The 10,885-nt window shown below is 47.2% G+C and overlaps 1 protein-coding gene across 1 annotated transcript; it reads right to left on the bottom strand.

The window, feature by feature from the left end:
* Nucleotides 1–438: 438 nt before the first annotated feature.
* Nucleotides 439–6,338, bottom strand: LOC127907689 (uncharacterized). The gene is made up of 9 exons (XM_052464268.1): nt 4,844–6,338; nt 4,313–4,780; nt 4,039–4,226; nt 3,877–3,974; nt 3,573–3,730; nt 3,274–3,466; nt 1,053–1,197; nt 888–963; nt 439–662 (listed from the first exon to the last, which is right to left on the bottom strand). Exons 1-9 carry the CDS (start codon nt 6,336–6,338, stop codon nt 556–558), a joined length of 2,928 nt encoding a protein of 975 aa, XP_052320228.1. The 3' UTR covers nt 439–555.
* Between the last annotated feature and the right edge of the window lie 4,547 nt (nt 6,339–10,885).

The raw sequence follows: 10,885 nt of genomic DNA on the forward strand, positions 1-10,885 counted from the left end.
TTTGTGTCTGAGCTGCTGTCTTGCTGTAATCGGGATATTTCCAACAAACCTTTACTTGGTGATACTTTCTTCATTATTTGTTCGAAAGGTTCCAGTGTATGTAGGAAATGCCTGGAGTACTTCTGTGTCTAGTTGCAAGTGGAACTAAAAAAAAAAGAGAGAATATTCAGAAAAATATTATTTCCACGTTTTGCATAGATTGAGAAACGCCTCTTGCACGTGTATAGATCTTTGTTTTGGACGCACTGTGTGACATGCTGTCAGCCGTGGCTCACGTCGCATAGAAACGACTAGTTCCTGCAAAGATGTTGGGAAATGCAAGATGTCTGGCAGCTAAAATCGGGAGGCCACCTCTCACTCTGTGCAAAAGTGGATTTAATATTTTTCTGAATATTCTCAGATTTTTTGGAGTACCGCCGGCAACTGGACACGGACGTTTATAAGAGATATGTTTCTTCCAAATCAAGAACAAATAAAGTATCGTCAAGAAAAATCCCGGTATGGAATTACGGAGTACATTATTTCATACCCCATTACAAACTGTAGCTGGTTGAATTAGTGGTCTGAAGGGGAGACAGGCTTTTTGTCAACCAGGACCACTTCTCCACTGGAGACCACAGCAGTCTGTATAGTCTTCCTCTGAGCAGCAGCAACATCTCTCCCTGAAAAACACCACGGAAACAGATAAGAACAGAACCTGGGTCATGTTCACAATAACATCTGAAAGTAGAAGTGTTGATCTCGGATCAGTTGTCTGTTAAATCATAACGATTAAGATTATGGACAGGGAGGATCTGATTGGAGATCAGCACTCCTACTTTGAGACACTTTAAATATGGGCCATGGTGCCCAAGCAAGGCCTTTATAACGGGAGAACCACTACCTACTTTGCCTGTTGCATTTCGGTTCACAGGAGACCCCTGGAGTAGGGTAGCACACAGATGTACTACAGTGGATGAAAATCTGTAAAGAGAGTACAGAATAAAAGAAGTTAGTGAAAAGTAAATAGTATATCAAATGAAGTTTCTATCGTAAAAAAGCCAGCCAATTACCCGCTCTTTCTGGGGAGACAGGGTGTGATCCACAAAGGTGAACATCTCGAGGGTAAAGCGTTTGTAGTGGTTGGGGTACAGAAGGCCAGAGGAACGTTCCACAGGGACCATGGTGGTCAGGTAATTATCATTCTGGTAGGAACAACTGGAAAGAGAGAGAGGAGTAATAGATAGTTCATGTTGCAAAATCCAACCCTTCCTGTCCAAAGCAATTTAGTGTACAAAACATGAGGAACAACCGCTCTTTCCATGACATAGACTTATCCCAAATCAAATTGTATTGGTCACATACACATGGTTAGCAGATGTTAATGCGAGTGTAAGGAAATGCTTATGCTTCCAGTTCCGACAATGCAGTAATATCTAACAAGTAATCTAACAACAACTACCTTATACACAACAACTACCTTATACACACAAATGTAAAGGGATGAATAAGAATATGTACATATAAATATATGAATGAGTGATGGCCGTGCGGCATAGGCAAGATACAATAGAATAAATAGAATAAAATACAGTATATTCATATGAGATGAGTAATGTAGGGTATGTAAACATTATTAAAGTGGCATTATTTAAAGTGACTCATGATACCTTTAATAATTTCATTTATTAAAGTGGCCAGAGATTTGAGTCAGTATGTTGGCAGCAGCCACTCAGTGTTAGTGATGGCTGTTTAACAGTCTGATGGCCTTGAGATAGAAGCTGTTTTTCAGTCTCTCGGTCCCAGATTTGATGCACCTGTACTGACCTCGCCTTCTGGATGATAGCGGGGTGAACAAACAGTGGCTCAGGTGGTTGTTATCCTTGATGAACTTTTTGGCCTTCCTGTGACATTGTTGGTGTCATGGAGGGCAGGTAGTTTGCCCCGGTGATGTGTTGTGCAGACCTCACTACCCTCTGGAGAGCCTTGCGGTTGTGGGCAGAGCAGTTGCCGTACCAGGCGGTGATACAGCCCGACAGGAATGCTCTCGATTGTGCATCTGTAAAAGTTTGTGAGTGTTTTAGGTGACAAGTCAAATTTCTTCAGCCTCCTGAGGTTGAAGAGGCGTTGCTGCGCCTTCTTCACGACGCTGTCTGTGTGGGTGGACCAATTCAGTTTGTCTGTGAAGTTTACGCTGAGGAACTTCCCACCTTCTCCGCTACTGTCCAGTCGATGTGGATGGGGGGGTGCTCCCTCTGCTGTTTCCTGAAGTCCACGAATATCTCCTTTGTTTTGTTGACGTTGAGTGTGAGGTTTTTTCCTGACACCACACTCCGAGGGCCCTCACCTCCTCCCTATAGGCCGTCTCGTCGTTGTTGGTAATCAAGACTACCACTGTAGTTTCGTCTGCAAATTTGATGATTGAGTTGGAGGCGTGCATGGCCACGCAGTCATGGGTGAACAGGGAGTACAGGAGAGGGCTGAGCACGCACCCTTGTGGGGCCTCAGTGTTGAGGATCAGCGGGGTGAAGATGCTGTTTCCTACCCTCACCACCTGGGGGTGGCCCGTCAGGAAGTCCAGAACCCAGTTGCACAGGGCAGGGTTGAGACCCAGGGTCTCGAACTTAATGACGATGTTACAATGGTGTTAAATGCTGAGCTGTACCAGGTGAATCCAGGTGAAAGCTATGATCCCTTATTAATGTCACCTGTTAAATCCACTTCAATCAGTGGAGATGGAGGGGACGGGACATGTCAAAGATGGATTTTTAAGTCTTAAAACAACTGAGACATGGATTGTGTATAGTTCCCTTCCATGGGTGAATGGACAAAACAAAATGTTTAAGTGCCAGGGAACGGGATATAGTAGGTGCACCGGTTTTAGTTTGTCATGAACTGCAACGATGCTGGGTTTTTCACGCTCAACAGTTTCCCTTGTGTATCAAGAATGCTCCACCACCCAAAGGACATTCAGCACTTGACTCAACTATGGGAAGCATTGGAGTCGACATGGGCCAGCATCCATGTTGAACGCTTTCGACACCTTGCCGACGAATCGAGGCTGTTCTGAGGGCAAAAGGGGTGCAAATCAAAATTAGGAAGGTGTTCCTAATGTGTTGTGCACTCAGTGTATCTATAATTCAAAATACATAGTGGTACATGATACCTTTGATGTCACATAACGAAGAGATCTCAAACATATTGTTCAAAATACATACAGTATTAGTAAAAAGAGCATGTCGTATAATCAGGGAGCAGCAAGCATGGAAATGAGGTGGATAGTACTGTAGTTACTCTTCAATGATGAGATCCCACTGGGGCATGCTGACAGGGCTGGGCTCAGAGGTGGTCCAGCAGTGCTCCAGCATCAGGAACAGGTTGGGATCCTTCCTCTCCAGGATGCGAACCTCAACGTTCACAGGCTGCCTCAAGACTTTAGTGATGGGGTAGTCTTCCTCAGTGTAATACAATGTGAAGGATCTCGACTCTGGAAGTCAGACGGGATTGGAAAAACGTTTGTAAAAGTCAATACAATTTTTTTTTTTAAATCACTTCATTGCGTTCAAATATTACAAATTGACACAGAACGTTACCGTCATTACACCCCTTGGTGTCGCATGTTCCTTTGGCCAGTCTCAGTTCCACACTGAGGGGTCCCGGAGCAGCAACAGGAGCGGGTGCAGGAATAGTGTTCACCTCAGTAACCAGAGCCTCTACTGCAGTGGCAGAGTACTTACACTGGAACAGCAGCCTAGATAGGGAGAAACAAGCAGTGATACAATAGGGTCTTCAAGCATACTGTATCACTGCTTTATGGGCGAAGACACGCCCGTGACGTTCTGAATCGCCTCTGGGGAATCAATCAAGTCAATTCAATCTTACAGAGAGAAGACTCACTCAAAATGGCTGTCCCTGGTGATAGAGCCTCGAGGTCCCACCCCCACGTTATAGGAAGATGCCATCCTGTTCTCGTAAACCACATAACCACTTTCCTCCTGCAGGGGAGAGTCCACAGTTAATACCGAGCCAGTGTATAACATTCATATTATCTCTACTCACCTTTATAGTGGTGCCACAGGCAGTGACAGGGAACTGGTATATGGCGAAGGCTGAAGTGATGCCAACAGGACTGCAGGGGCGGTCATTTCCCCCCAACAGACTGATGGAATCAATGTCTATTTTGGGCCAAGTGGAATCCCTGGCCACCACCACCACAAACTGAGCATCCCTGGTACACTGCACAGTCACTGGGGAAAGAGAGGAAAAAGTACATGTTTTGAGCATTACAATATCATCTGAGCATTACAAGACAGAAACTATATCAGACACTCACCTGCCTTCCCATAGTAGCACTGCTGTCCATTGAAGCAGCAGTAGATAGCCTGACATTGAGATGGAGTAATATCTGGGGTTCCACATTGCACTATATCCCGAACCGGTACTTGACATCTCTGATCTGGAGTTTGGGTTACTGCTGGCCACTGGGACTCTGGCCGCTGGGGAGTCTGCTGCTGTGGCCCCTGGATCACTGGCCTCTGAGGAGTCTGCTGCTGTGGCCACTGGGACTCTGGCCGCTGGGGAGTCTGCTGCTGTGGCCACTGGGACTCTGGCCGCTGGGGAGTCTGCTGCTGTGGCCCCTGGATCACTGGCCTCTGAGGAGTCTGTTGCTGTGGCCACTGGGACTCTGGCCGCTGGGGAGTCTGCTGCTGTGGCCCCTGGATCACTGGCCTCTGAGGAGTCTGTTGCTGTGGCCACTGGGACTCTGGCCGCTGGGGAGTCTGCTGCTGTGGCCCCTGGATCACTGGCCTCTGAGGAGTCTGTTGCTGGGTGGCCACTGGGACTCTGTGGCCCCTGGATCACTGGCCTCTGGGAGTCTGCTGCTGTGGCCACTGGGACTCTGGCCGCTGGGGAGTCTGCTGCTGTGGCCACTGGGACTCTGGCCGCTGGGGAGTCTGGGACTGGGTCTGCTGCTGTGGCCCCTGGATCACTGGCCTCTGAGGAGTCTGCTGCTGTGGCCCCTGGATCACTGGCCTCTGAGGAGTCTGCTGCTGTGGCCACTGGGACTCTGGCCGCTGGGGAGTCTGCTGCTGTGGCCACTGCGACTCTGGCCGCTGGGGAGTCTGCTGCTGTGGCCCCTGGATCACTGGCCTCTGAGGAGTCTGCTGCTGTGGCCCCTGGATCACTGGCCTCTGAGGAGTCTGCTGCTGTGGCCACTGGGACTCTGGCCGCTGGGGAGTCTGTTGCTGTGGCCTCTGGTGATCTGGTCTCTGGGGAGTCTGTAGCTGTGGCCACTGGGGCTCATGCCTCTGAGGAGTCTGCTGCTGTGTCCCCTGGATCACTGGCCTCTGAGGAGTCTGCTGCTGTGGTCCCTGGATCACTGGTCTCTGGGGAGTCTGCTGCTGTGGCCTCTGGTGATCTGGTCTCTGGGGAGTCTGTAGCTGTGGCCACTGGGGCTCATGCCTCTGGGGAGTCTGCTGCTGTGGCCTCTGGTGATCTGGTCTCTGGGGAGTCTGTAGCTGTGGCCACTGGGGCTCATGCCTCTGGGGAGTCTGTAGCTGTGGCCCCTGGTGATCTGGCCTCTGAGGAGTCTGCTGCTGTGGCCACTGGGACTCTGGCCTATGGGGAGTCTGCTGCTGTGGCCTCTGAGGAGTCTGCTGCTGTGGCCTCTGAGGAGTCTGCAGCTGTGGCCACTGGGGCTCTGGTCTCTGGGATGTCTGCTGCTGTGGCCTCTGGGGCTCTGGTCTCTGGGGAGTCTGCTGCTGTGGCCTCTGGGGCTCTGGTCTCTGGAGAGTCTGTAGTTGTGGTCCCTGGGGCTCTGGCCTCTGCTGAGTCTGCAGCTGTGGCCTCTGGGGCTCTGGTCTCTGAGTCTGCAGCTGTGGCCTCTGGGGCTCTGGTCTCTGGAGAGTCTGTAGTTGTGGTCCCTGTGGCTCTGACCTCTGGTGAGTCTGCAGCTGTGGCATCTGGGGAGTCTGCAGCTGTGGCCTCTGGGGAGTCTGCAGCTGTGGCCTCTGGGTCTCTGGCCTCTGGAGAGTCTGTAGTTGTGGTCCCTGTGGCTCTGACCTCTGGTGAGTCTGCAGCTGTGGCCTCTGGGGCTCTGGTCTCTGGTGAGTCTGCAGCTGTGGCCTCTGGGGCTCTGGTCTCTGGGGAGTCTGCAGCTGTGGCCTCTGGGGCTCTGGTCTCTGGGGAGTCTGCAGCTGTGGCCACTGGGGCTCTGGCCATTGGGGCTGTCTAGGCGTGGAGGTTGTAATTTGGGGTTGGGGGTTGTTGTACGAAGGAAGCCTCAAGTTAGGCTGTGCATCAGCACACCATGCGAACACTACCAACAACACAAACCCAAAGGAACACCACTTCACTGCCATACCTGCTCAAAAAGATATTAAGCTATCTTCAATAATACAGGTATGTGCAATATTGCCTATACAACCTATACTGCCTCCTGTAAAACAAATCCCTTTCCAACCCTGTGCAATTAAATGGTCAGCACCGTATTTGCTAGACTAGAGTCAGTGGCATTATCTAGAAATAACCCCTAGTAGTTTGTGAAAATAAGAGCACAATACAAGTTGCAAAAATAGATCGCAACAAGGAAACAAAAACAAGCTTCAGTGCAGAAAAATTGTTCAACCTCCATTAGGAAGAACACAGCTTATATACCCTGAGATATATGATGTAATACATCACTATGTGTGTACGTGTTCCTGTGTGTCCTCAGTCCTTGTACTACGACCTTTAGCGAGACGCAAATTCCTATCATGTGCGAACACAGGGGCGCAACTTTGGTTTTAGAAGTGGGGGGGACATAACTTTGCGGGTGTCTGGGGGTCCTCAAACTTTGGGGGGCATCTAAAGCTTATTTCCTGCATTTCTACACAAATATAATATGACCCTTCTAGCTGTCTCTATGTAGAACAACAAAAAGTAAGCAAAAAATGCCCACAGTCATCAAGCTAGGTAAGAGATTGTGTTTAAAAATGCTTAATTAACAAGACTGAACTAGATCTTTGATCATTTAATATTGTGCTGCACCTTGAACCAGTAGCCTAACAAATGAACAACTCTTACAAATAAAGTACCAAGACAACTTTTGATTGTCTTTATTAAGACTCCCTCTACATCAAATGTCAGCCAGACCGCCCAGCCAACCCGAGCCGCCTGTACACCCGATCGCCACCAGCCTAGTCAATAACTCAACTCTCTCCCCAACACAACTTCCTTCCCATCTCTTTTTATATGGGAAAGTTTTAGAAAGCAAAGGCTTAATAATAAACACACATACACCTACACATTAACGCGCAGAAACACTACAGAAACTACTACCTCCATATAATTCATATCATTGGCCTAATAGTAATGTAGAGGTATTTTTACTTGCACACAATAGAGCTGGGTCACTCCATCCTGCCCCTAGGGGTCCACGGCTCGGCAGCTCCCCAACCCAACACACCACACTCAGCTTTAGGATCTTAGTGAAACATTCATTATTGGTTTCAGGTGGGTTAGGCCAAGGCCAGCGTGACAACCAACATTCTATGGATGGTCTCTAACTGCAGTAATTTATGTCTGAGAATATATGAAAATGACTGTGCATTCTAACAGATCTGTCATCAGTAGCGTCTCTCAGGTCTTCCTCATTTTTTCCTCACATAAGGGCACTGCGTTCATCCACCTCTGGCCTGCTCGCCTCCCTACCACTGAGGAAGTACAGTTCCCGCTCAGCCCAGTCAAAACTGTTCGCTGCTCTGGCTCCCCAATGGTGGAACACACTCCCTCACGACGCCAGGACAGCGGAGTCAATCACCACCTTCCGGAGACACCTGAAACCCCATCTCTTTAAGGAATACCTAGGATAGGATAAAGTAATCCTTCTCACCCCCTCCCTTAAAAGATTTAGATGCACTATTGTAAAGTGGCTGTTCCACTGGATGTCATAAGGTGAATGCACCAATTTGTAAGTCGCTCTGGATAAGAGCGTCTGCTAAATGACTTAAATGTAAATGTAAATGTAATTTTTATTTACATGTTCTATGTCATTGGGAAAAGCCTCTGTCAACCCTTGATGCAGTTTGGAAAGCAACTTTAGAGGTTTGTCAGACTGCCTTAAAATAGTTTACATCTTTGAAGCTTCTTGCTTGTCCAGTGTATACTGCACAGAGAGAATTGTTGAACTGTGCATTCGGATAGTATTCAGACCTCTTGACTTTTTCTACATTTTGTTACATTACAGCCTTATTATAAAATTGATTCAATTATTTTTTCCCCTCATCAATCTACACACAATACCCCATAATGACATCACAATACCCCAAAATGACGAAGCAAAACCAGTTTTTGATCATTTTTATCAAATAACTGAAATATGACATTTACATAAGTATTCAGACCCTTTACTCAGTACTTTGTTGAAGCACCGTTGGCCGCGATTACAGTCTCGAGTCTTCTTGGGTATGACACTACAAGCTTGGCACACCTGTATTTGGGGAGTTTCTCCCATTCTCCTCTGCAGATCCTCTCAAGCTCTGTCAGGTTGGATGGGGAGTGTTGCTGCACAGCTGTTTTCAGGTCTTTGGCTGGGCCACTCAAGGACATTCAGAGACTTGTCCCGAAACCACTCCTGTGTTGTCTTGGCTGTGTGCTTAGGGTCGTTGTCCTGTTGGAAGATGAACCTTTGCCCCATTCTGAGGTCCTGAGCGTTTTGGAGCAGGTTTTCATCAAGGATCTCTCTGTACTTTGCTCCGTTCATCTTTCCCTCGATCCTGACTAGTCTCCCAGTACCTGCCGCTGAAAAACATCCCCACAGCATGAAGCTGCCACCACCATGCTTCACCGTAGGGATGGTGTCAGGTTTCCTCCTGAAGTGATATTTGGCATTCAGGCCAAAGCATTCAATTTTGGTTTCTCATGGTCTGAGTCCTTTAGGTGCCTTTTGGCAAACTCCAAGTGGACTGTCACATACCTTTTATTGAGGAATGGCTTCCCTCTGGTCACTCTACCATAAAGGCCTGATTGGTGGAGTGCTGCAGAGATGGTTGTCCTTCTGGAAGGTTCTCCCATCTCCACAGAGGAACTCTGGAGCTTTGTCAGAATGCCCATCAGGTTCTTGGTCACCTCCCCCGATTGCTCAGTTTGGCCTGGTGACCAGCTCTAGGAAGTCTTGGTGGTTCAAAACTTCTTCCATTTAAGAATGATGGTTCCAAACTTCTTCCATTTAAGACCTTTGTTCTGGGGGACCATCAATGCTGTAGAAATGTTTTTGGTACCCTGCCAAAGGTCTGTGCCTCGACACAATCCTGTCTCTGAGCTCTACGGACAAGTCCTTCGACCTCATGGCTTGGTTTTTGCTCTGATATGCACTGTCAACTGTTGGACCTTATATAGACAGGTGTGTGCTTTTCTAAATCATGTCAAATCAATTGAATTTACCACAGGTGGACTCCAATCAAGTTGTAGAAACATCAAGGATGATCAATGGAAACAGGATGCATCTGAGCTCAATTTTGAGTCTCAAGGCAAAGGGTCTGAATACTTAAGTAAATAAGGTATTTCCGTTTTGCTTAAATTTCAACAAAACCTGTTTTCACTTTGTCATTATGGGGTGTTGTGTGTAGATTGTCTTTGTTTTATTTAATCCATTTTAGAATAAGGCTGTAAAGTAACAACATGTGGAAAAGGTCAAGTGAATTTGTAAGTCGCTCTGGATAAGAGCGTCTGCTAAATGACTTAAATGTAAATGTCTGAATATTTTCAGAATGCCCTCTATCTGCAAAAGTTCACCTCTGCACCGTCAGACTGGTCTTCCCTGGCTGTCTGACCCTGATGAGACCCCTGTCACCATCTGATCCTGCTCAGATGAGGCATGATAAAGAATTACCTTGGTGTACATTTATACATTATATTATCCAAGAGTATAAATGGTTTCATAATTAAAATGACATTAATTCCCAGATCCCAGACTGATCCCAGACAGATCAATTCAAGACTGAACTTTGTATCCATTCACTGATTGTTATAATACACTGCAACATTCACCTGAGCTCCATAGACTGGTCTTCCCTGGCTGTCTAACCCTGCAGAGACTCCTGTCACCAGCTGATCCATCTGACATGATGAGCATAGTGTTGTGTACTGACTGTGCACCATGACAGTGAAGCATGCAGAGCTTTACATACCATGTCACTGTGAAAAGTAGGGAATTATATATACTGACTCATAAAAACTAAATAGTTTGGCCACTGGTTTCATCGTTTGATTCAGGTCTAGTGTGATTGAGACAAAATAATAGCTATAGCTAATGAGCTAGCTAGCTAAAATTAGCCAAGCTCTAGCTAATGGTACATCATCAAATGTACTTCTGTTGAAATGGGACAAAACAACGCCTTCTAAACATTTCCATACACAAAACAGCTTTTAGATACTGCTACCTGACAGATAGCTAAAGGCTAGCTAGAGCTTAACTGGCTGTGTTATTTACTAGCTAGCTAACTAGCTACTAGTAGTTCATTCACTTCAGTCGAGAGGGGATGAAACATTAGCGAACTTCACATGACAGTTACACTACAAGCTCAGCACCATTTTTTCTGTCAAACAGCAGTTGCCTTGCCAGCTAGATCAGTCAACTAAAGAGTAACCAGTTTCTGCTCTGCTTGCTTTTACAACTCAGTGGAAGAGTGCAACACATACACACTGAACTATGTGCAACACAGACAGCAGCTGCCTATGTTCATCTCTCCCTTGCTGGTCCTATACGCCAGCCTTTCAGAAGCTTTGCCTTCACATAGCCTGTCCTCACGCTCTGTGGTGTCAGTGTGGTCCTAAATCCGGCCTGCTGAAAACTGAAAACAGCCTCCGACCACTCTGATGCATCTGCATGGTCCTAAAGTACACTGGGCTGTGTTTTGTATCACAGTGC

The sequence above is a fragment of the Oncorhynchus keta genome, chromosome 15 (genome assembly GCF_023373465.1).
Source record: "Oncorhynchus keta strain PuntledgeMale-10-30-2019 chromosome 15, Oket_V2, whole genome shotgun sequence".
Classification (NCBI taxonomy): domain Eukaryota; kingdom Metazoa; phylum Chordata; class Actinopteri; order Salmoniformes; family Salmonidae; genus Oncorhynchus; species Oncorhynchus keta.